The 25,648-nt window shown below is 37.8% G+C and overlaps 1 protein-coding gene across 1 annotated transcript in view; it reads right to left on the bottom strand.

Moving 5' to 3' along the window:
* The window catches only part of TTN (titin), a 237,978-nt gene that overhangs the window by 67,551 nt on the left and 144,779 nt on the right, over positions 1-25,648 (bottom strand). Inside the window, 50 exon segments of the mRNA XM_063399870.1 lie at positions 34-351; positions 439-738; positions 832-961; positions 1,061-1,093; positions 1,189-1,337; positions 1,768-2,076; positions 2,604-3,033; positions 3,499-3,689; positions 3,782-4,090; positions 4,194-4,493; positions 4,877-5,170; positions 5,256-5,540; positions 5,640-5,936; positions 6,030-6,329; positions 6,792-7,094; positions 7,192-7,560; positions 7,658-7,960; positions 8,060-8,359; positions 8,791-9,069; positions 9,178-9,483; positions 9,594-9,790; positions 10,757-10,862; positions 10,961-11,260; positions 11,508-11,807; positions 11,898-12,013; positions 12,549-12,735; positions 12,835-13,131; positions 13,223-13,510; positions 13,609-13,730; positions 13,829-14,006; positions 14,115-14,262; positions 14,399-14,550; positions 14,826-15,110; positions 15,670-15,784; positions 15,866-16,053; positions 16,408-16,710; positions 16,830-17,132; positions 17,328-17,597; positions 18,265-18,531; positions 18,627-18,751; positions 18,856-19,264; positions 19,356-19,634; positions 19,720-19,986; positions 20,132-20,398; positions 20,504-20,672; positions 20,832-20,929; positions 21,078-21,344; positions 22,204-22,327; positions 24,228-24,370; positions 25,122-25,248. Coding sequence (XP_063255940.1) covers positions 34-351; positions 439-738; positions 832-961; positions 1,061-1,093; positions 1,189-1,337; positions 1,768-2,076; positions 2,604-3,033; positions 3,499-3,689; positions 3,782-4,090; positions 4,194-4,493; positions 4,877-5,170; positions 5,256-5,540; positions 5,640-5,936; positions 6,030-6,329; positions 6,792-7,094; positions 7,192-7,560; positions 7,658-7,960; positions 8,060-8,359; positions 8,791-9,069; positions 9,178-9,483; positions 9,594-9,790; positions 10,757-10,862; positions 10,961-11,260; positions 11,508-11,807; positions 11,898-12,013; positions 12,549-12,735; positions 12,835-13,131; positions 13,223-13,510; positions 13,609-13,730; positions 13,829-14,006; positions 14,115-14,262; positions 14,399-14,550; positions 14,826-15,110; positions 15,670-15,784; positions 15,866-16,053; positions 16,408-16,710; positions 16,830-17,132; positions 17,328-17,597; positions 18,265-18,531; positions 18,627-18,751; positions 18,856-19,264; positions 19,356-19,634; positions 19,720-19,986; positions 20,132-20,398; positions 20,504-20,672; positions 20,832-20,929; positions 21,078-21,344; positions 22,204-22,327; positions 24,228-24,370; positions 25,122-25,248 — 11,902 coding nt within the window.

The following is a 25,648-nucleotide window of genomic DNA, read 5'->3' as shown; positions in this document are numbered from 1 at the left end:
ATGTAATTTGCATTTACTAGTATCAGTACTTACATGTCTGGTCTTTGACAACAAGTGGGCCAACAGTGGCTGAAGGTCTGCTAGGACCTGCTATATTTACAGCTTTGACTCTGAATTCATATTCTCCACCTTCTACAAGATCTTCAACAGTAAACTTTGTTTCTTCCACATCACGTCTGTTGCATTGCTTCCAAGACTCTTTCACTTCCCCAGTACGATCCCAGCGGAGGCATTCAACATTATAATGTGTAACAGGAGCTCCACCATCATTCTTTGGTGGTTTCCAAGTCAGGCTCACTGTGTTCTTGGTTACAAGGCCAATCCTCAGTTTGATAGGTGGATCAGGAGGATCTTGACAACCAAAACAGAAGAGTGAATAAATCCACTATACAGCACCATGTCGTTTTAAAGTATTTGTCTGACTTTAATTTTACTTACGAATTGGATCCCTGGCTGTGGTTCGCTGGATGGTTTCTGCAGGAGGGCCAACTCCAAAACGGTTTTCTGCACGTACCCGGAAGAAATACTCTTGGCCAGTTATGAGATCAGGTACCACAAAGGAAGTACTGCCACAGTTTGGATTGACCTTAGTCCAGGCCTTCCCATCAATATTTCTTTTCTCTATAACATAGCCTCTGATTCTATCACCACCATCATCGTCTGGCATCTTCCATGAAAGTTTACAGCTACCTCTTGTGATATCACTCACTTTCAGGTCTTTTGGTGGACCAGGGACATCTGTTAAGATAAAAGCACAACAGACACAATTTTACGTAAGTATGTAGAAAAATAAGACTAATATTTGGATGCTTCAATATATGCAAGCCATACCAAGCACATTGACTCTGACATGCACTGTCTTTTGTCCTGCTTTGTTCTTTGCTGTAATACTGTATCGTCCAGAATGACTTCTGTTGCACTCAGGAATGATGATCTCTGAACGTGTATCAGTAGCTTCCACCTGTGTATTATAGGAAGAAAGAGAAGTTATAGGTCAACTTTGATTATTTATGTTTCAAAAATGCAACAATACTGAGGTCAAAAAAATTGCTTGCTTTACCTTAGCCTCTTCAGGTACATTATGACCTCCTTCCTATAAACAAAGGGAAATAATATAAATGTAAAAGGGCATAGTCTTAAACATCTAGAAACAGGTGTAGAAAAAAACACCCTATTACTTCTACTAACCTTTGCTGCTGTTTTTGCTTTTCCTTCGTACTCCCAAAATGTTTTTGGAACTGGACGACCCTTGATAACAGCTGGGATTTTAATTGTTGTGCCAGCACGACAAGAGAGCAAATCCTGTGCTCCAAGGTCAAGGAAGATTTCTGGTTCCACTGCAAAAATATTTAAATATATAAATTTTAAGAGTTGAAAGTAAATTTTTTTACTGAAAGTAAAATTCCATCACCACTGAGCTGAAATCCTCCAGAAACATGTGGAATGTATATTCAACTGAGAAAAGTTGGGCGTGCAAAAAGGAAAGTGCAAAGTATACAAATAGAAAAACTCCTTGCTGTAAATTCCTCATAAAATAAACAGTATTTCATTAGTATGTCTGTAGGTACTCATCAGTTCCCTAATGGAGCATTGCTTGGCAATGGACATCATGGCACTTTCAAAAAATGTATGTCAAGTCTTTTGTGACATTCTTGTATAATTGTTTATTCTGTTTTGACTTTGGCTTGCTTGGCATCCTTTTTGAACATTCATAGCAGTAAGCGGCACTTAGATACGAATACCTAAATCAATTCTCAGAACTCTTACCTAGAATATCTTGGACAGGTATCTCAGATGTTGCAGGACTTGGTTCTGATTCTCCAGCAGCATTTACAGCTTTCACCCTAAAGCGGTATTTTCTGAGCTCTTTCAAATTGGGAATAACACATTCACAAGTAGGGAAGAGTTTATCTCCTTCATTCACCTTCTTCCAGTCAGTACTACCTTCATCTTGCATTTCAACAATATATCCTTTTATAGGACTCCCACCATCCTTTTGAGGAGGCTTCCATGCAAGTGCTACAGATGATTTGGTTCTGTCTTTGACCTCTGGGCAAGATGGGGGACCAGGCACAACTGGCAAAAAAAGAGCAAGTAAAAGTTACTTGAGTATTAGTCTTCCTATATTTTTGTAGATGGTTTCTAGAAGAATGCAAGTATTTTAATTTCTTTACCTGTACTTAAAGTGTAAATCCTAGAATGTGCACACTTATTACATATATTACCTATATTAGTAGCGATACTTCAGGTACAAGGCATAAAGACTGAACTGTTTAACAGTAAAGTAAAACAAAACTATAAAAATATGATTCTGAACTGAAGTTTGTTTGTCAATGCCTACATTGTGTAATCACAGTATCAGGTACACAAAAAAGGTAAAAAAATTAAAACTAAAGGTAATTATTTTTAAAATTTTAAAATCAGGAAACTTTGTGTCAATATCTTCTCAGGTTTAATGCAAAAAAGACTTTGATTAATATTTGTAAACTAATATTTCAATATTAATATTTTTCACTGATAATTTAAAAATAAGTAATAGTAACACATTTTTTGTTCTGCTGTGATACAGTCCTCTAACACAGTCACAGAAATTATATACTTACATATGGGGTCTGCTGCCAAAGCTGGATCTGATGGTTCACTGGGAGGGCCAATTCCAGCAAGATTTTCAGCCATAACTCTAAACTGGTATTCAACACCTTCAGCCAAACGAAGCACATTGTGCTCTAGACCTTTTACTGATGGTTTTGTTACTGGAGCCCTGTTGACGCGTGCCCAGTAGACACCTCCCACCTCTCTCTTCTCCAACCAATAGCCAGTTATTGGGCTGCCACCATTGTCCAAAGGAGGCTCCCAAGTCACCAGCATAGATGATCTGGTGCGATCCAAAATTTTTGGCTTTCCAGGAGGTCCAGGAAGACCATAGGGATCCTTAATAACAACTTTTTCTGAGAGGCATTCATCACTTATTCCATATTTGTTTACAGCCCGGACCCTAAATTGGTATTTTTCATTGGTTGCAAGATTCCATACCTGAAAAAGAGGATTTAAATCAATACTTGGCTACTTTCAGAACCAACTTATTTAGAGTTAAGCAGAAGTTTTCACTTTAAATTCTATCTTGCAATCTGTCTGACATACATATGTTTCTGTACTACAGAGTTCTATGTGATGTCCTAAGGATACTCTTATTTCACGTGGATAGAACTGAACATAAATAAACTGTCGTTGTGTTTGTTCTTGCAGTGGGTAAAAAATGAAAAGGAAGGTGTTCTCTCTCTAGCTCAGATGAGGTTAAGTAGCAAAAGTGAACAATTTCTTTCGTTTTGTCACATGAGGGATAACACAGACACAGGGATGGGAAACATTCATCCACTGATTCTGGAGTCTAAATGGAGCATGAGCACAGGCACCCATGCACCTATGCACCATTAAATATGTAATATTGTTATTTTTTATGCATACTAAGGTATACAATAAAGATGTTTTATAAATTACCCCAAATCTTCTCTCAACAGCGCCTTTGGAAACTTCCTCCCACTCAGACTTCTTCTTACTAGCATCACGTTTTTCAATTATGTAATGAGTAATTTCACTACCACCATTATCAAGAGGTGCATCCCATGTTAAATAGCATGATTCTGCTTTAATGTCAGAAACAGCAAGATTTCTTGGTGGAGAAGGACGATCTGTATGAAAACAATAGAGCATGGAACTACATTAAAAAAAAAGGCAAAGGCATTTTATTAGGTGTCATTTTATTAAAATGTTGCATCCTTACCGTACACTTCGACGTGCACATTGCGGAATGCGGTGCCAAGACGATTGGAAGCTCTCACAGTGTAAGTGCCCTTATCATCCCTCACTGCTGCAGGCATGATAAGTTCAGTTTTTGCCTCAGTTCTAGATACTTCTTCCTTGGTTATCTTAAGTGCATCGGATGTTTGGTCAATCAAAACCTCATTCTTGTCCCACTCAATCTTTGGCATTGGCAGGCCTGTTACATCAGCAGGAATGTTAACGGGTTCTCCTGCCTTGACTTTGATAGTATCTCCTCTCACAGCCAAACGCAGTGTCACAGTTGGAGGCACTGAAAAGAAGGAAAGTGACAGAATGAAGATGGAGATGAAAAAGAGGAAGTGCCTTGAAGTGTTCTAAAGATATTTATATGGATTTCTTTAAGGTTGATATACCTTCATCATCTTGTATAACTACATTGAGGGGCAGTGACGGCTCACTTTCTCCAATCTCATTGACAGCTTTCACACGGAATTCATACATATGAAGTTCATCGAGTTTTTCAACAAGAAGAGACGTTTTTGGACAGAGCCTTGCATTGACTCTTTCATAATCTTTTGAGTCATGTCTCCTCTTTTCAACAATATATCCTAAGATGGGACTACCACCATCACTGCGTGGAGGCTTCCAATCAAGTGTAATGGATGACTTTGTCCTCTCTGTGTACATGAACCTCTCAGGTGCTGTTGGAGGACCTATTAACACAGATAAATTACAATAAGAAAAAATTAAAACATCAGAGAATTTTAAATCATAACAATGCAGTAGCTCTGTCCATTTAAAACCATAGATTTGCATGCAAAGAATCTGATTATGGCCCATATAGTTTCTCATGTACGTGGAGAAAAAGGTGGTAAGTGGCATCTCAGTAGGCACCAGTATTTTGCTATGCAAAGAACCACACTAGATTCAGAAAACTGAGTCAGAAATCCTACTGAAGCAATGAAGCTAAGCCAGATGCCTATTCATGTAGTTGAAAAATAAACACACTTTCTGTGTAGAAAGAAAGAAAAAAAATTGCCTAAATAATCTGACATTAATTTTCTTTAAAAAAATCCTGTAAAATGAGTCATCTTACCTAATGGATCAACTGCAAGAATGGGTCCTATTTCAACAGGTGGACCAGTACCAAATTTGTTCTTGGCACTAACACGGAATTTATATTCCTGCCCTTCAATTAGACCTGTAATATCACATTTAGATCTATCCGTGTCTACAGCTAGTCTCCATGTATGCATTTTGGCATCTTTCCTTTCAACAATGAAGCCTATGATGTCACTGCCACCATCATCTTCAGGATCAGACCAGTTAAGCAAACACATCTTTCTGTTTGTGACCACTGGCTTTAGGTCAAGGACTGGTCCAGGAACATCTGAAAAACAAATTCAAGGAAGTAAGGTAAAGCCCATACTGACCAAAAGAAAAGCTTATTTAATTTGAGAAACTATTTTTCTTACCAAATACTTCTACTCTGGTTCCTGCAGATTTTGAACCACTGCTATTGGTGGCAGTAATTACATATCTTCCATGGTCTTTTCTCAAGGCATTCTTAATGGTTAACTCAGATTTTGTGCCAACATTTTCAATAACAACTCGTTCTTTGTCTAATTCACCCTCCTCTATAGCCCATACAATGGTGGGAGTCGGACGCCCTGTCACAGTAGCAGGAATTTTAATAGTCTGCCCAGCCATGACCTGAATGCCTGCTTTCACAGACACATCCAGCTCAACAGTGGGAGGCTCTGTGGAAGACAAAGAAACAGTTCATTAGTTGAAGTGAGGGATTCAAATCCACCTTTTAAGCAGCTGGACATTTCTTAAAAATAACACAATTGCAATACCTTTAGGTTCTGCAACAGTTGCGGGTTCAGTTTCTCCGGGTGGTCCCTCGCCAGCCGCATTGAGTGCTGTAACTCGGAGTTTATAGTCTGCACCTTCCCTGACTTCCCCAACAGTAAACTGCAGGGTCTTAATGGGTTTGGCTGTACAGCGTGACCACTCATTTACTCCCATCAGCTGTTTGTACACGTGGTAACCAGTGATGTCTCCACCTCCATTATAGACAGGAGGTTGCCATTCCAGCTCGATGGAAGTAGCACTGGTGTCAGCAATCCTTGGAATTGGTGGACCAGGTGGCACTAAGAAAAATAAATAAACAAATAAGTGTAAATCAAAGGCTATGAATCCTATCTTGTCAACTGTCTGCTATCAGCTTCTGCTAAGCCACTTACTTATTGGGTCCTGTGCAGTTTTTGGATCTGATGGTGGACTAAATTTACCAGGGCCAGCTGCATTTTCAGCACACACTCTAAAGATATAAGTTAAACCTTCCAATAATCCTTCGACTTTTACTTCCAGAGCATTTACAAGGTTCCTGTTGACCCGAGCCCAATGAGTACTGTTGATTTCACGTTTTTCAATCCAGTATCCTATGATAGGGCTGCCATTATCTTTTGGTTCATTCCACTTAACCAGCATGCTGTTGCTGGTTACATCTTCCACATCAGGCTTATTAGGTGCATCTGGTGGAGCTGAAAAACAAAAAGGTGGTTTTGTCATCATTGCAGTCTCATCAGAGCCTACTCAAAGCTAAGACAGAACTAAGATATAAGAAATTACTAATGCTAAATCATAGCTTTTCTGCTCTCTTAGAACATTTGATTCCCAATGGCAATCAGTAAGCAAATTTGTAATGGTTTTCTCTTTTGGTAAGAATACTGGTCTATGAAGCACAGAGAATGTCACTTTTCAGATGTTAAGTGATTTAAAGGTAAAGTTTTATGACAGTGATCATAATTCTTATGTGTTTACTACTGAAATTAGAATATTTTTGATAGCTCCCTGTATTTCAATGGTTTAAAATGTGCAGTAATTATCACGTAGCTCACAGTTTCTTCTGGGAAACATACATGTAGATAAAACTGAGTATTCTAACAGTCTGTAATAGTTTCACACTTTTTTTCTGAAAAGGCTGTTTTTCAATTAAAACTTACAGAAAGGATCTTTGGCTGTCATTGGTTTTGAAACACATGGTGGTCCTGCTCCAACTCTATTTTCAGCAAATACACGGAATAGATATTCTTTCCCTTCTATCAGTTTTGTTACATGGAATTTGCAATGCCTGAGTGTTGAACTGACAGTGACCCAGCCCATTTCAGCTTTTGTATTGTCTTTCTTTTCCAGTACATAGTTCAGGATTTCACTTCCACCATCATCAAGGGGAGGCTCCCACTTGCAAATGACAGAATTTTTCCTCAAATCTTCAAATACAAAGTTGACTGGAGGCCCAGGTGTATCTGTCAGGAAACCAAAAAAAATGATGAGTACTCAACTTGAGCACTTTTAACCCAATACTCTGAACAACTAGGTGTTTTGAGGACATTCTTTACATACCCAACACATTGACTTCACATGAGGCTTTCGCAACTCCATGATCATTTTCTACTTTAATTGTAAATGTGCCATGGTCAGCTCTAATGGAGTCACGAACTGACAGTATGGACTCTCCTTCCTTGTGGTTGTCAACACTCATACGTTCTGGCAGTGAAAGCTGGAAAGGTTTCTCTTCCTCAGCTTCACCCTTCTTTTTAGGTGCTGTTATTCTCTTTTTGATATCCTCTGGTCTGATAACTTCATCATTCCTCAGCCAAGTGATAGATGGATAGGGTGATCCTGAAATATGTGCCTCAAGTATGATCTCATCACCTCTCTTCACCTCAAGGCCAGACTGTAGGTTTGCAGCAAGGAAGACTTTCGGAGCCTCTGTAATGACAAAGAATGAGAAATGGAGCATAGAATCTTTCAGTATGTCTGGGGATGTGTGGCAATTAATACAAATGTTCTAATGAGCAATTCATACCAATGGGATCCACAGCTTTCACAAAAGGAGTAATCCGAGAAGGCTCACTGATGCCAGCAGCATTCTCTGCACGAACACGGAACTGATACTCCTTTCCTTCCTCAAGGCCTTTCACTGTGTAAGTTAGTAGGGGTACCAGGTAGTCATTGCATCTCTCCCACCTCTCTTTGCCCTTAGCAAGCTTTTCTATTATATAGCCCATAATCTTGCTTCCACCATCAAACAGGGGTGGTTTCCATGTAAGAGTTACAGATTTTGATGTCGGATTATGGGTTTCAAGGTCGACAGGCGGATCTGGGGGCTCTGTGAAAGAGTAGATCAAAAGAGGGATTATATGAGAAAAAAGAGAATGAAGATTTCATTTAAAATTCCTTTTCTAGATTATTTAATAGAAAGACTTACGTTTTGGGTCTTCTGCAATGATCGGGTTTCTTAGTTCAATGTAATCACCCCCTCCAATCTTATTGACAGCTTTAACACGGAAGTAATATTCACAGTTTGGGATAAGATCTTTGACTTGCCATGAAAGCTTATTTTCACCAGACATGACTGGGATGTATGTTTTACGACCTGCTTCCCTGCGTTCCAGAACATAATGCAAAATAGGAGTACCACCATCAAAGTCTGGAGGCTCCCAGGATACTTTGCAAGAGTTCTTAGTTACTTCGCTTGCCTTAATGTCTTTACACTGTCCAGGTGGACCTGTTTTAAATAAGAATGAAAAAATTAGTTAACTAAATAGATGTGAACTTACATTCTTATAAATATGAAATTATATTTCATTTCTTTCCTCTGCAGAAAGCGAAGACCACAAATGTGGACTACGCAGCATCTATATGAATTTATGTTCCCAAAGGATAAAACAGTCAGAATTCTTAAAACATTTTTATATTTATATGCTAACTATTCAAAATAATTGGGCTTTGAGCAGTCACTGAATAGTTAGAGCAACTTGAGGTAAGGTGTTTTTTCATGGGACTTCATAACATCAATGCCTGTATGGCAATCTACATACGGCTGAGTTGAAGTGATGCCCGCCTGGCAGAAAAATAATCTTTCTAGTCCTTTCTTCTGTTAGCTGCAGGGCCCAACTGAAGATAAGTGTATTTCTCAGAATGGAAGAATGTAGTTACCTATGACTTTGACATTGACTGAACCAGTCGTTGATGCCAGCTTGTTCTCCAGTGTGATAGTATAAACACCAGCATCAGCATGAACACTGTCTATCACTTCAAGCAATGCAGAGGTGTAGTCACTCTTCATTGTTGTTCTGTCACCAGCTTTCAACTCTTTGCCATCTTTGTGCCATGTTATAGTTGGAGATGGAACAGCTCGGAAGGGTATAGGGATACTTAGTTTCTGTCCTTTAACGACAACAATGTCACGAGTTTGCAGATCAATGGTTGGATTACCTGTAAAAGTAAGTATAATGTTATTAGAAAGTTGCCAAACACCATTCTTTATTTTTTTAGTTATGCAGATATAAAAAAAAACCAAAAGAAAAAGGAATCTATTCTTACAGTCGGGGTCCTTGGCAACAACTTTTTCTGAGATGTCTGATGGCTCACTAGCTCCAACAGCATTGACAGCTCTGACTCTCAGCACATATTCTTTGTCTGGAACAACACCCTCATCCACTTTACATTTTAGATCTTTAATTGGACGAGAATTGATTCGCATCCATTTTTCTGTTCCTGCTTCACACATCTCAACATTGTATCCAATAATAGGACTTCCACCGTTCTTCGCAGGAGGTTTCCATGCAATGCAAATGTGCTTGCGGCCCGCATCTGTGACATGTAAATCCTGGGGAGGTGAAGGAGGGCCTGTAGAAATGGAAAAGTATTGTGTGATTTTCCTCCCAGAACAGTACACTGCTTCTAAAATTCTACTGTACTATTATCTGTATTATCTGTATCTGTATTATTCTACTTACTTGTTGGATCTTCAATATGAACGAGGTCAGTTGGTTCACTGGGATGACCACATCCAGCTTCATTTTCTGCACGAACCTGGAACTGTACATCTGTACCTTCAATGACATCTGTCACTCTGAAATTGCAGTCTGGACCAGCTGTCTTCCCAGCTTTTACCCAGCGAGTAGCTAGCTTTTCTTTCTTTTCAATAACATATCTGAAGAGATGGGAGAAAATACTATGAGGCACTTGAAATAAGAACACTTCAGACTCCTTGTTCACGAAAATAGATGAAAAGAGATTAGAATAGTTTAGACAGTGGAAAAGTAAAGAGAATCATGGAATAGTCCTAGTAGGTCTCAGCCCCTATTGGGAGCTGACATCACTAACAGACTCAGGTCTGAAAGTCAATTCTTGAACTTTGTTCTGTGTTTTAGAACTGAACTGAATTGTGTTCTCAGGTTGTAGAGACCTGCAGAGGCAAAAGAACCTCCAAGCTATACTTGTATGTTTGCTAGTTTGGATTTCAGTGGTCAGTCAGTCCCTTGAGAATATTTGTAGATACTATTACTCAACTATCAAAATTCTGCTTAGAAGGGGCCATAGTAAAGTAATGCAAATTGAGCGACTTCTATTTCTTCAGCTGATCTCTGTAGCTGTCTGTTGGTTTAAGATATGCTTTCTGTGATTGGGAAGGAGTAAAACAGTCTGTTTGAAAAGTATTATAAAGAAGAAAATTCACAGAAAAGAGGTATGTCTTCATTTTAGCTGAGTGTATACAGTTTGAATGACAAACTAAGGCAGAAAGAAAATGCAACCATATTACTTGCTAGATGATTTCAAGTGGCTGCTTTTCTGCAGCAACTGGAGACTGCGGTTGCATTATTTTATTTTTTTTTTTACGCAGTTCCTTATTGTTATATGCCATTTTGAGGATGTTGACACACATTCACTGTTCATGTACCTTAGGTATTTTATTTGCATCATTTCTACATTTTATAATCAAACCCTTCATTGATTTGACCACATCAAATCAATATCTTCTTACATCCATCCACATATTTTCATTTCATTTCACACAAAATGTATGAATTTAAAATTTAAATATTTTGAGAGAAACATCTTTATTTGTTAAAAGATGTTTATCTTATCAGGAGTCTACACAAACTTAAAATGACCTTACCTTTGAATCGGTCTGCCACCATCATTTTTAGGTGGTTCCCATTTCAAATCAACATGGCCTTTTTTCACTTCAACTATTGTAAGGGCATATGGAGGCCCAGGAGTTGCTAAGGTAAAAAAGAAAAAAAAAAAAAAGGCACATATTAGAAGAATGAATTCATGACATATGAGCTACTGATCACTCAGTAAGCAAATCAAAACTTACTGAAAGTATCTTTAGCAAGCACTGAGTCTTCAATTTCACAGTAGTCGCTCTGTCCAATGGCATTTTCAGCAGCCACACGGAACACGTACAATGAGCCTTCAGTCAGTGGGCTCACTGTGTACTTGGTATCTTTCACTGTTGTATCAACTGTCTGCCAGCCTTTCCGCCTTACATCTCTTTTTTCAACAATATAGTTGGTAATTGGGGAACCCCCATCTTTTTCTGGTACTGTCCATTTAAGATCTGCTGTATTTTTAGTAATATTAATGACTTCAAGCCATCGGGGTGGTGAAGGAGGATCTGCAAAATAGGGAAAATAAAAAGGTAAACCAGGATGTTGCAATTCCCAAGAAAGATCTTGGACGACAGGGAATACACCAAAACTACTAAAAGTTTGTATTTCCTGGGCTGAAGTAGGACAGATTTTAGTGTTTCATAAGCCTTCCAAGAGTTCATTTAGTACCTACAAAGAAAGGCAGGCATGGGGCTTTCTAAAACTCAGAGACAGTATATTTTTAGTAGCAGCACACTCTGAATAAATACTCACAGAGCCTCTCCTTGCACAGCACAGGGTCACTGGGCTCACTGGGCTCACTCTCGCCAGCCTTGTTCACTGCTCTTACACGGAATGAATATTCTTGTTTCTCCATAAGGTCTTTGAGGAAGTGTTCAGTTGTGGGAACTCCTTCAGCCACTCTCACCCATTCGTCTGTTCCTGTCTTTAACAGCTCAATGACGTAAGACTCAATTTTTGCCCCTCCGTCGTGTTCTGGCTTTGTCCAGTTCAAGGTAAGGAATGTCTTGCCAATATCTTTCACAGTTGGCTTTCCAGGAGGCCATGGTGGATCTAGACAAGAGGCCAGCATTAATTATGTCATTGAAAACAATTTTTTGTAGTTGTTGCTAAATTAAACCATTAAAAATGTGTTTACTGTACCGATTGGATCTTTTACTAAGATTGGCTCTGTTTCCCTGCTTGGTTTTCCAGGTCCTGCAAGATTCTCTGCCAAGACACGGAACTTATATTTCTTCTTATTTGTAAGACCTTTAACTCTGGAAATAAAATATAAGTTTGATTAAACCAAACCTAGGCATTAATTAATTTCTAAAACATTATTCTCTGCAGTCTTCACATCACAGATTACTTGGAAAATTTGAAAACATCCAAATTACTGCTAATGATGTCAACACATTGTCAACACTAAAATGGTTCACTATGACAGAAACTAATGTTTTGAGGATCATCTTGGATTTTTGTATTTTCCATGGTTTTTAGTTAATAAGAGTACCAAGAGAAAAAACATCCGAAGCGTTTTGGTAAATTGATAGCTGAGATGACCATGTCTGCCATTTTAGAATATCTTACGAATAAGCACAGAAATTATTAAGGATAACTTTTAAAAGATAAAAAAGATTAATTCTTCTGTAAAGATACCTCTAGTTAAAACAAATATAAAAAGTAAGCCACCAGGGGTAGTTGGATCAAAACTTATGGAAAGTAGGAAAAAATAAGAACTTATTTAAAAAGCTACTGTTACATTTTTATGTCTCTGTGACCTATTTCAACCTAATCTGACTCTAGTCTTACTTGAATGTTGTATCTTTCACTGGCATTTTGTTGCATTTTATCCATTTATCCTGTTCAGGATCGTATCTTTCAACCCAGTAGCCAGTTATGGGGCTGCCACCATCTTCATCTGGTTCATTCCATGTTAAAGTGACTGAATCTTTAGTGACCTCTGTAGGCTTGAGACCTGTTGGAGGGCCTGGTGGATCTGTATACAAACAAACAAACAAACACCAGAACCATCAGACCTTTTTGTTCCTTCCTGTTAAAATACTGTAATAATTTATTGTTAATTTAATTAACTAACCAAATGAATATTTGGCAATGATGGGGCTACACTGTGCTGGCTCCCCAACACCATACATGTTTTCAGCACTGACTCGAAACACATATTCTTTATGAGGAATTAAATTGGTAGCTCTGAATTTTGTCTCTTTAATAGTTGATGACAACTTGTCCCATATTTCACTGTCTGTAGCTCTTTTCTCAAGGACGTAGTTGGTAATTTTAGAACCCCCATCATCTCGTGGAGGATTCCAGGTTAGAAGGCAGGATTCGTTTGTGATTTCTGATACATCAAATGCAGCTGGTGGACCAGGTTTATCTGTAGAGGACAAGATGTGAATGTTAATTTTCTGCTTGCATACCTTGGTACATTACTAATGATTTATATAAATAACAAAGTGCATGCATACCAAGAACATTAACTTCAACAACAGCAGTAGCACGTCCACTGGAATTTACAGCTTCTATAATATAGGTTCCACTGTCACTCCTCTTGCTGTCTGTAATAGTGACTGTAGAATGACCAGGCTGGGTTTCAATGGTGATCCTGTTGTCAGGTCTCAAAATTTTGTCAGCCTTGGTCCAAGTGATCTGGGGCTCAGGCTTTCCAGTTACTTTAGCTGGCAGCTCAATTTTAGTTCCAGCTTTCACAGTAAGTCCAGCAAGAAGCTTCACATCTAAGAAAATTTCTGGAGCCTCTGATTTAGGAGAGAATGAAAATGTTGTTAGAGAAATAGTATTTCAGAGACTGATAAAAATAAAGCAGCAATGGCAATTCAGCAAGTGAAGCAGTTACCTTTTGCATCAATGGCCTGAATGTCATCAGTTGGTTTACTTGGCCGACTCGCTCCCATTCTGTTCAAAGCCTTAACCCGATAAGCATACCACTCTCCTTCCTTGAGCTTTGTTACTTCCATTCTGTCAAAAAAAAAACCCCAAAAAACCCACAAATATTTAGAGTGGTGAAGATGGCACAATTAGTTAAGAGGATATATCTACCGTGTCAATTTACTTACTTTGTTTCAATAACAGGCTCCCCGCATACCTCCCACTTGTCTGTGCCACGTTGGGATTTTTCTACCAGATAACCCTTAATGCGTGCACCACCATCATATTTGGGAGGCTCCCATGTTAGGAAGATTCCTTTTGATGTTGGATTTCTCCATTTAACATTTTCTGGTGGGTCAGGCACCGCTATTAAAAATTAAAAACATATGGGGTCTTAGAAACCAGTCTAAGGAAAATATATTACTTTTTATATCTTATTTTGAAGAAAATCAGTAAAATTTCAAATATGCTCACTTGCTGGTATTGACATATTTACAGGTTCATCAATATATGCAGGTTCTCCAGGGCCACATTTATTGCATGCAGAAACTCTAAATAAATATTCTTTCCCTTGGACAAGGTCAGGCACAGTGAACTCTTGGTCAACAATATGATCCATAACCTAAAGAGAAGAAAGGTTCCAATGTGTTTTTAAAATTTATTTCCAAAGAGTGATTACAAAAATAAGACACGAAACTCAGAAACATATGTGAAAAGAATATAGCAATAGAAATTTGAATGAGAAAGAATGAACTTACTTTGCTCCACGTTTTCCGGCTTACTTCACGTTTTTCAATTATATAGCCAGTAACTGGACTTCCACCATCATCTTCTGGGGGTTCCCATGCGAGCTGCACTGTACTCTTGAGTACTTCTAAAACATTGAGTTCTCTTGGAGCACTTGGACAAGCTAGAAGTCACAAAAATAGCATTATTCTGTAATTGGTGTTTGATAGATGATCTCTATGTAATGTATCTACCAGAAGACTTAGTGTTGTTAAGTCATTCCTCTTTAAACAGCAAAGTTACATAATGAAAACTAGAAAAGAGTTTTTTAGGAGGGATTTCTAGTTTTTAGTTATGTTTTAATATACTTGGCTGGATGTTGTAAGATTATTAACCTAATTAGATTTTAGGAACACAAATATGAAATGTTATTGTTAAAATATATACACGCTTACTTACCAATGACATTAACATTAATTTCTCCTGAAACAGATGACACAGGGTTTTCCAATGTTAAGTAATAAATTCCCTTGTCCGGGCGCTCACTCGGGGTAATTACAAGTTCTGCATAGGAGGCAGTGGTCTTCATTTTCACACGATCACCCTCTTCTAAGACTTGGTCACCAAAAGACCATGTGGCAGTTGGCACAGGGTACCCAGTGATGGGAACACGGATCTTGATTGGCTCTGGTACAATAACTTCCAGCCCATCCTTAAATGCACTTAGGTCCATCGTAGGTTCAACTGGAAAAAAATGGAAAGTGGATTAAATAAATTATTTTAAGATGTTATGAACACGGCTAATGACAATTGTGTTGAGAGGCTGAGTCTGACTGTATCTCAGATATCTGATATCTGACTGTATCTAGCTTTGTCTTATGACTCCCTACCTCTCCTGGATAAATGTTTTGGATTTTTTCAAAAATATCTGACATGGTAAGGAAGGTTAGTACTACCAAGTATGACATCTAATTTACCTTTTAATGTAAAAATTTTGCATTATTTAAGTTTTTTTAGGGAACTTCTCTGCCTTTCTTTCCTTTTGTTACCTCTCACTTTTTTCCACAAACGTAAGTCAGGGGACAGAAGGTCATGCCTTGCTTCTCAGGCAACCTAACAGGCCTCTGTCTCCATAGTACAGACAATTATCTGCAGAATCATAATGTAGGAGAAGTAGCTCATGTTCTCAAATGTCTAAGGTGTGGAAATTATCTGGTGAAAAATATACATATTAACCACAAGATGCACTTTAATTGTGTGCCTTATCTGAATAATTGTTTTTAAGAAATAGCATGTGGCTTACCAAAAGTATCATCTGCAGTTAATGGCCCAATAGCCTCTGCTGGATCAGACACACCAGCTGCATTTTCTGCTGAGACTCTGTAGTAATAACTGGATCCTTGTTTCAATCCAGTCACCTAAAATGCACAAACAATCATTTACTACCTCATATTAAAGATGATCTACAAATTTTACCAGCTGATAAGAGAACTCTGTACCTTAAAAGTAAGAGCAGGTACTAGTTTTGGGTTACAACGAATCCACTTGTCTGTTCCTTCCTCTTGCCTTTCAATAATATAGCCCAAGATTGGACTTCCTCCATCTTCGAGAGGGGGTTCCCATGTGAGCTGAACTGATGACTTAGTTTGATCTGAATGCTCAAGGTTAATGGGAGGACTTGGTCTCTCTGAAAAAAATACGAGACAAATAGATTTGCGTAACTGATAAAGGAGAAACGTCCTGCAAATTAACTGTTTCTGTCTTACCGTGCAGTTTTAAAGCCTTTGCATAGCTTTTTCTGCACTGATTTTTTAAAGTGAGGTTGCACCCTAACTTCAGAGAAAAAATATTTGCAGTCCTTACTAAACCAAGTGGTAGCAAGGTACTCCTGCTATGTTTGAAGGACAAAAGTAGGGAATATCTAACTCTGCATAGTATTTGCAGCATACAAACTCATCAGTTGAACTTTCCTGCACATATAGCATCCAAAATGCCCCTGCCTCATAATGCAATCATAATTATACAGACTTTACATACTCACCAATTGGGTCCATGATTTTTACTGCACGTGTAGCAGGACTTGGTTTGCCAACTCCAACCATGTTTTGAGCTCTTACTCTGAAGAAATATTCTTCATTTTCCACAACATCAGTCAGGACAGCTGACAGTTCATCAGCTCCTGTGGTCATAGTTGGTTCCCATCTGATGGTCGCTCTGTTCCGCAGCTCAATAACGTAGCCAGTAATCGGGGATCCTCCGTCATCCTCAGGTGGTTCCCAGCTAAGTGTGGCTCCAAACCTGTTCACATCACTAACTTCTACATTTTGAGGAGGACCGGGAACATCTGCATTTTATTTTAGGAGGAAAAAGGAAAAAGAAGGTATGTAGGTTTTACCTGTTAGAATTTGTACTGCTTTTTTTATGCAGCCATCAAACACTGATTTTTTTGTAACATCTGCTCACCATATTTGCTCTTAGCTTCCACAGGTGTGTCTGTTTCCACTGGTTCACCAGTGCCCACTCTGTTGCGTGCACTCACACGGAAGAGGTACTCAACTCCTCCTTTCTGAAGTCCAGTAACAGTGTATTCACAATTTTCAGCACGATCTGTGACCACAATCCAGGTCTTACGCTTGATGTCACGCCTTTCAACAACGTAGCCTATAATTTTACTTCCACCATCACTTTCTGGTTCTTGCCATGCGAGACCAACTTCACCATCATAAGTTTCAGTGACTTCCAAGTTTCTAACTGGACCTGGAACATCTATTAAAGATATGACAATACTTCAGGGGATTGCATCTATTTTTTTCCCTCTAGCTAGAGAAGAGGAGTCTGAGGGAAGACCTCAATATGATCTATAGCTTTCCCATGAGGGGAAGCAGAGGGTTTCCCCCTCAATAAAGGCTTTTTACTCTGTGAAATAATGATAAGCAAGGTTTTAATAATATGAGTACTTACCAATGACCTCTACATTGATGAATGCTTCTGCCTGGCCATGCTTGTTTCGAAGCACAACCTTGTACCTTCCCTTATCTGATTTCTTTGCTTCATAAATTTTGAAGGTAGTGCAGTCAGTTGTTGTATCAACAGTTGTTGTGGGCAGACTTTCCCCTGCTTTCAACCATTCAGCTTCTGCTCTTGGGTAGGCATCATATGGGACAGTCATAGTTAAAGGTTTCCCAACATCAACCACAAGGTTTTGATCACCAGTCTTGATTTTAGGTGCAGCTAAGAAGGATGAATGTGAAAAGTCAGTACTTGCATATACATATATATATCTATATCTATATCTGTATGTATTTGTGCAGTCAGCAAAGAACCAAACACAGAAAAATAAAAGGAACTCTAAGGAAATCCTTCATATACTCATATATTCATTGGACAACTCCAAAGAAAGGAAACAGTTTGGTTGGTATGTATTGTGTCCTCCTATAAAATCAGGTAAGGAAGGAGTTGCTTTTTGAGAACTAATTTAATTATTCTGTAAAATAGACAGATTAGGAATTATATGACTTAAATGAGTTTAATATGTTTTATAAGTAATTTATAAGTTAAATTACTTAAATAATTTTCCTTTTTTTTTTTTTTTTTAGTGACTAATTAAAAGCTGAAAGCTCCTTTAAGCTTAAATCTTGCTCTTTGGTATATATGCATTGAAAAGTGATGTGCTTTCCTCAACAGCTGGATCATCATGGTATAACAAAAAAATGTTTGTTGTTTAAATTCATATTCATATAGTTTAACAGACTTTTAAACAAACTTCAAATAGTTTAACACTTTTCTCTGATTGTGTATTCATTTTAGTTCAGCTTTTTGAAAGAGCAAAAATCAATTTAGTTAAACTAAATTCACTAAACCAAGATTTTATAAAAGAAACACAAAGAAAGCAACTTACCAGCTAATTCAAGCTTAGCTCTCGCTTCCTTATCTTTGGCGATAAATCTGTATTCCCCTTGGTCACGGGGCTTTATGTCACACACCTGCAGCCTGTGGACCTTTCCTTCACTCATCATCTGATGTTTGTCACCTTGGATGATAATCATGTTGTTTCTCAACCACTTGACCTCCACACCATCTTTGTTCAATTCAGCCATGAAGATGACATCTGCACCAGGAGCTTCATAAATATCTTGTGGTGGTCGAATAATCTCAACAGGGATTTCTGAAATAAATGTTAATTTATTTGGTGTTATTTGTTTATTGTTTCTATTATTATTAAATAATGTCAAAATAAATCCCACCCAATTTTACACATACCTTCAACAAAAAGTCTTGCCCTGGATCTCCGGTCATCCACTCCACAGGAATATTCACACTCATCATCTAGTCTACAGTCTTTTATTATTAATCTGTGCAGATTTCCATCCTTTTCAAACTGGTATCTTTATAGGGGAGAAAAATAAGCAGTATTTTAGTTTCCAGACAAAGTAATAAAGTAAAACAAGCATGTTTAGCACATTCAGAAGAATAAAAAAAATGTACATACTTTTTGCCTTCTTTGATTTCTCTTCCATTTCTGTACCATTTTACACTGACTTTCTCTTTGGAAAGCTGGCATGTAAAGACAGCATCATCAAATTCAGTGACAGTCTGGTCCTGAAGATGTTCAGTGAAGTCTGCTGGTGCTTCTGTGATGAGAAGCTCTGCAACTGATTTGTCTTGTCCAGCAATAACAGTGTATTCACCTTCATCTACAAACCCACAGTCTTTAATGATCAATGAGTGCTTGAATTTATCAATTTTGTACAAAATGCGCCTGTCAAATGTGATCTCTTCTCCATTCTTTGTCCATTTGAGAGTTGCATTAAGGCGATTGACTTTGCACCAGAATGTGACAGTTTTCTTTTCCATAGTCTCAATATCTTCAAGGGGCTCAACAATTCTGAGATCCTCCTCTGTTATGACAAAAAAGCAAACATTTTTACATCCTCATATGAAATTGAATGTAAATGATGAAACAATTTTAATTTAGTGCAAGTTATTTACCTAATACTTTTAAGGCAGCAGAGCTTTTAACGTGTTCACCTCTCTGGTTTGTCAGTGAGATGGTGTAGGTAGCTTGATCTTTCAACTCTGCATCTCTGATTCTGAGAGTGTAGACCACACCCTTCTGAACAATAATGTACTTTGCACTATCAAATATTGCCTCGTCATTTTTGTACCACTTCTCTTTGGCACCTTCCTTATTGACTTCACAGTTGAAGATAATTTCTTGACACTCATTAACCTCTTGGTCCTTAAGAGGAGTTATAATCTTGAGTTTTTCTGAAATTGAGAAAACAGAAAAAATAGGACATCATGTAGTATAAAGAATGCAACAAAACAAGCACATTGATAAAATAAAGCTTACCAATCACTGCTAAGTGTGCTGTAGCTTTAGCTTCACCAACCATGACAGTATACATTCCTGTATCTCCTAGAACAGAGTCTTTAACCACAAGTGTTCTCTTTTTGCCATCTGAAATGATGTCGTACTTATCACCAGGCTCCAGGACTGTGTCACCTCTCAGCCACTGTACTGAGATGGCTTCTTTGGATACTGAACAGACAAATTCAGCTTTTTCTCCTTCAAGCACCTCAAGGTTTTGTGGTCTGGTAAGAAATTCTGCTGCAAGTTCTGAAAGAAATCATTTTTGTAGATAGATATATTATTTTTCACTTGTGAATGGAATAAAACATGTTGTGTATTATTACTGTTTTTAAAGTGTTTTTAATTTTTATTTTTTCCCCAGGACACAAGGCCACCAAAGCAGCACTCTTACCATGTACAGTAAGTTTTCCTGTTGTACTAGAGCTTGGGAGCTTGCAAGTGTATTTGGCAGCATCATCAGGATGAGCATTATGTATAACAAGAATTCTCTTTCTACCATCAGAAATGTGTTCAAATCGACCACCATCAGGCACCTCTTCATCTCCTTTAAGCCAAGTAACTTCAGCATTAGGCTTTGAAACTTCACAGATCAATTTTACAGTGTCATTTTCATTTACTTCGAGATCAGGAAGATTTTTTGTGAAAACAGCCTCTTCCTCTGCAAAAAGTATTTCGGAAGAGGATTAAAGCTTGCCATTAAAAAAAGACCTACTCTCACATTTTTTTATTGTTCACATATTAGACTCTAAACCACTGTGTTTACCTATCACTGTAAGAAGGCCAGAAGTTCGAGCTGTTTTTGCTTCACAGGAATATTCAGCTTCATCATCAAAGACACATTTATTGATGACAAGAATGTGTTCTGCACCTTTGGAAATTATGTCATATTTTTTGCCTTTTCTAATTTCCATGCCATCCTTAAACCACTTCACCTGTTTGAGAACAAATTAATGTGGTTATTAACATGTGATTTTTAATTAATGTGATTATTAACATGATGGCATAGATATCAGTGTGTTCTTTTACAGCAATATAACAGTTTTCCCCTCAGGGTGAAGGAGTTACTGAGATTAAAAAGTGTCACTACGGACCTTGATATTTGGACGAGAAATTTCACATTCAAACCGAGCAGATTCCTTTTCCTTAACCTCAAGGTCAGTTAAGGGTTTCAGGAAGTCAACACGAATAGCTGTAAGAGAATAGAAAATTCTTAGGAGACAGAAGTCTATGCTAAAGAAGTAAAAAACTGCCAAAATTGATACTACTGCCAGTCACAGACACTAGTACATTGCCTTTACAGTCCCCAGACATTTTGTAGAAAACCGTGAATTACTCACGCTCCACATTGAGAAAACATGATGTCTTAAAATCCTTAGCATCACAGGCATAAGTTTTTGCATCGTCCAGCGTGCAGCCGCGGATGATGAGTTTTCTGACCCTGCCATCAGAAATGATATCATACTTCTTTGATTTGTGAATTTCTTCTCCATTTTTGAACCATTTAACTTTTGCATTTTCCCTGGAAACTTCACATTCCAGTACTGCAGTGGCCTCCTCTTCAACAGTCTGGTCCTCAAGTGGTTTAGTAAATTCAACTGGGGGTTCTAAAAGAAACAGATACATTTTTGATAGAAAAGATCTAAATTATAGCCAGTCTTCTGCTTGTACAGAACTATCCCATGCTGTTTACTAATTTTCCTTGAATAATCAAAAAGGGTCTTAGATGTCCATACTGAAGATTTCTTAAATAATTCTTTGTTTGTAATACAGAGACATTTTTTGTTAATTCAGGTAATTTCCTCATTTCCAGCTTACTGTAAAATTAGACTGAATGATATCCGAGTCCATGGGCTTTTTAATTAAAAATCATCACAAAACCTTGCAACTCAATTTCTTTACTGAACCATACCCACATAATCTCAGTGACTCTAAGGTTATGCTGTGAACCTTGAGAATGCTTAGGGTTTTTTTTTCAATTTTTCCTTGAATTACTGGATCACTACATGCAGTTCTTTCACTTCTTAATGATAACGCTGCTTGCAAGCAGTACCAGCGGGTATACAGACAATGTTGTTGTCCCTTGACTGATGTTGCAGTTATACTCTCACAGGTTTCTGCATATTCAAAAGGACAAAAAAGCCACTGGGAACCACAAAGGCTGGTATTTTTGTGTTCTCTTGAGGCCAACTGAATGTTCAAGTCTGCAGCAAAGCCCTGGAAGTCCGAATGAACTGTTTCAACTCCCAGATCTGACCTATTTCCAGTGTTTTCCCTTGTTCAGCTCTTCTGTGAAGTGCAGATTTTAAGTGGGTGGCTTTTTTTAATCAGGGAAGTTATTCACAGTTGAATATTGTATATGCCCTCATTTGAGAAATACTGTGTATTAGCTAGCTTCCTATTCCAGGATGAATCAGGAATGGACCATTAATGCTGATTATGGTTTAACTAAAATGACTGGCTTACCTTTCACAAAAAGATTTGCTTGAGTTCTGAAATCTTTTGCTGTCAGTGATACCTCTCCTGCATCTGTCAGCTTGACGTCTCTAAGAATAAGTGTGTGAACTCTCCCTTCAGCACGGGTCACAACCTTACAAAATACATAGAAACCTCTTTGTGAACATCTACAACAAGTATTTAAGAAGTATTTCAAGAAATAGCATGCTATTTATGATTTGTGGAGTTCAATTGTCCACTTTCATGTGAAATTTCGACAACTTCCTTTCCTACATGCTAGATATAGCTCTATCCTCAAAGCTTTGAGGATTTTTGGGGCTGACTTGAGATAATATCTATTTTGAATAAATACAAAAATTAAGCAAATTTATGGGAAAAGTTGGAATTACTGCTGGCTACATGTAAAGTAAAAACTTTTGCAGCTATAAAGAGGTTTGGCACCTCCCACATACACTTCTCTGGAAATGTCAATTTTACTTTCTATTATTAAAATTTGGTAAAAAATTCTGCCTAAAAGACTAGTTTTTGTGATGACCTATTGCAGAAACTACATTGCAATCACAGTAAACAAAAAAATCACTTCAATGAATAAAGGTTATAAATGTTCAGCTGAATGCCAGCCACGGAGGTAATAAAATCATTTCAACAAGCAACAGTTAAAATGAAACACTTGTACAATTGGATTGATTTTTAATGACAGTTGTAAATGTGTTTCAAGAGGTTATTTTAAATGGGTAGAAAGTGATGCATTGAGTAAATATATGGTTTATTCTCAATTACATGTTGATAAAGTTTCAACTGTTCAAATGACTGTATATGTAAACTATATGAAATCAGATTTTTTTTTCATGTAATTAAAAATATAGCTCAGACAGAAAAGATGTTCCATTATACAGAATTCTAAACACATAATATTTTTCTTGCCAGGCAATCATAACTATCAATCCACTGCACTGATCAACAGCTTTTCACATTTTTATTCTGAAACTCAGAAATAATTATCTTGATTTATTTCATGACTCATCTGCTGAGTTTCAACTTTGTTTATCTGTCCTTAAATACTGTAATAGGGTCCCTTATCATCATGATCTGTTTTGATTTTCTTATTTCTATATTCTATTTCTTTTACTAAATAGTTTTTATTTATGCAAATTCCTTAAAGCTCAGAAAGAGCTAGCAAAACCTGAGAAAAATGTTAAAAATTGTATTTAAAAGAAACAGCAATCTGTACCAAAGTATTACCAAAGTATTTGCAGCATTATTACAAGTTCTGAAACTTTGCTAGGTCATGAAGTGCCTTAAAAGTTTACTTTGCCTTAGGTTTCCAACTTTTATTTGAATTTGCATTACTTTTTTTAGGCCTAGTATGCAAAAAAGAAGTCTTACAAACAGTAATATCCATTTCCATTTCTTGATGTATTAATGTATATTTCTTTATTTATTTCCCCTACAATTAACTTTAAACATTAAATTGACTGCATTCCAGGCTGCTCAAATCTCAGAGTTAAGAGCCAGCACTTGATGAAGGGTTAAAAATAGCTAGTGAGAAGTGCTTGACAAGCAAATCTGCCCAGAGAGTTATCTGGAGAGCCAGAACAAATGCCTGAAATGGAATTTGAATCCTCTTAATCCCCTTATATGTTGAATTGGACCGCAACTCAGCATTCAGGAGAAAAAAAGGCTTTTCCTGATAGCAATCCTCTCACTGTAACCATAGGTAACCTGAGCAAAAATTATTCAGTATCCTTGTGGCTGAGTCTCCAACAGAATCACTGTTTTAATGATTGATATTTTGTAATCTTAGCTTCCCTTTGTATGATAAATAATTGTAGTATCCCAGAATACTGTAATTTCTGGGAAAAACTTGTATCTGATTTAGGGATGATTTAGCATTTGACACAGCAGTACTACAATACTGCTGTGCCTTAGTACTTCAACTGGCAGAGAATAAATAAGAAATAAAGAAAGGGAAGAGACTTGAAAGAGAAGGAGGAGGAGGAAACATGAGAAAAAGTAAAGTTTAGTTTCTTTACCTGATCACTGGGCTCCAGTTTCTTTCCCTTCAGGAACCATTCTACTGGGATTCCCTCATAAGAGAGTTCGCAATCGAAGGTTGCTGATTCCCCAGCTGTCACTGTTACATCCTTGAGGGGTCTCAGCAAGCCAATTACTCGAGCTTGGTAAGGAGAAGACATAATTTTTACATTAGTCACTTCTACCCAAGAGAGAGCTTCTGCCCTTACGTACTAATCTCCATGGTGGCTTCCCTCAAGAGAGCCAGACATCGCAATGCTGCTCTTTACATTCCCTAAATAGAAGAGGCCACCCGGGGTTCTTAGGGGAGGGCTGGTCACCTACAATTTCCTATTTGCAGAGCGTGTTTCTTTAAATTGAACAAGGTCAGCAGGAAAGTTGCTCTGCATCTGTCTCCTTGCCAAGCCTTGCATGCCTGTTGCTAGATAAGGCATGTGTTTCCAAAATAGCGAGGGCTGGGATTGGAGTGGGAAACAAGTCGTCTTCGGCCGTGTAGTCTGTCCCTGTCCATCAAGCCCTTAACCCGATCCCCAGATACCACTGTTATCCTATCCTCTCCAGTTAACGTGACACTTTGATGCAGCAGAGCCTCTGCTTGCAATATTTGATTTCATAACAGCATATATGATGCCAGACCATGAAGGCCATCTCCTGAATTTTATTTCTCCTGTATGAATAAATGATATCTTAACATTCCTTAATGTTCTAATCCGAGGACATTTCTTAACGAAAAAAATTAAGACAACCTGAGTAACTAATGTCTGAGTTGCTCTTCTGGAAAGGATTGCTGTGGGTTCAATACAGCATAGAGGTCTGTCACCCATTCCAAAGAGGCAGTGAGTACCATGTTTTCCCTTAATTAATCAGTTAATTTCATTTTAAAAGACACTTACGTTTCACTCGAAGGTGAGCACCAGACTTGGCATTTGCTGCTTGGAAATCTACTCCACCAGCTTGATCTAAGCGTACATTGTACAGTGTAAGGAAGTGCTTTTTTCCTTCCTCCTTGATTTCACATTCCTGCAATAACAGAATTAAAGTAATTTTTTCAGTATCTTGTTTGTACTACTCACCGAAAGAGCACCTACTTGTCATAACATGCATCTGTTTTCTTCTACTCCATTCACAACTCTTAGGCCCATGTGAAATATACCTTATAAACATTAATTCATAGGCCTTTCCTTTCAAACTCTCTTCTTAATACAGTTGGCTTCCTCTTGGAAAGAAAGGGCAAGAGGCAACACATTTCTATGCTGACTGAGTAGCCAATATGTTAATATATATGTAGACCAGTCAGAAGCCTAGTTCCCCCAAGATAACTAGAAATTGCTAAGCTTGTGCTGCGACCTTTCCTTGAGAAGATCTTTCCTTCTTTTATCCAGACAGTATTCTTCATGTAACTTCCAATCTTTGTGTATTA

Source organism: Prinia subflava, chromosome 6, assembly GCF_021018805.1.
Source record: "Prinia subflava isolate CZ2003 ecotype Zambia chromosome 6, Cam_Psub_1.2, whole genome shotgun sequence".
NCBI classification, from domain to species: Eukaryota; Metazoa; Chordata; class Aves; order Passeriformes; family Cisticolidae; genus Prinia; species Prinia subflava.
The sequence above is the reverse complement of the archived record's forward strand: the minus strand, read 5'-3'. Positions and strand labels throughout refer to the sequence as shown.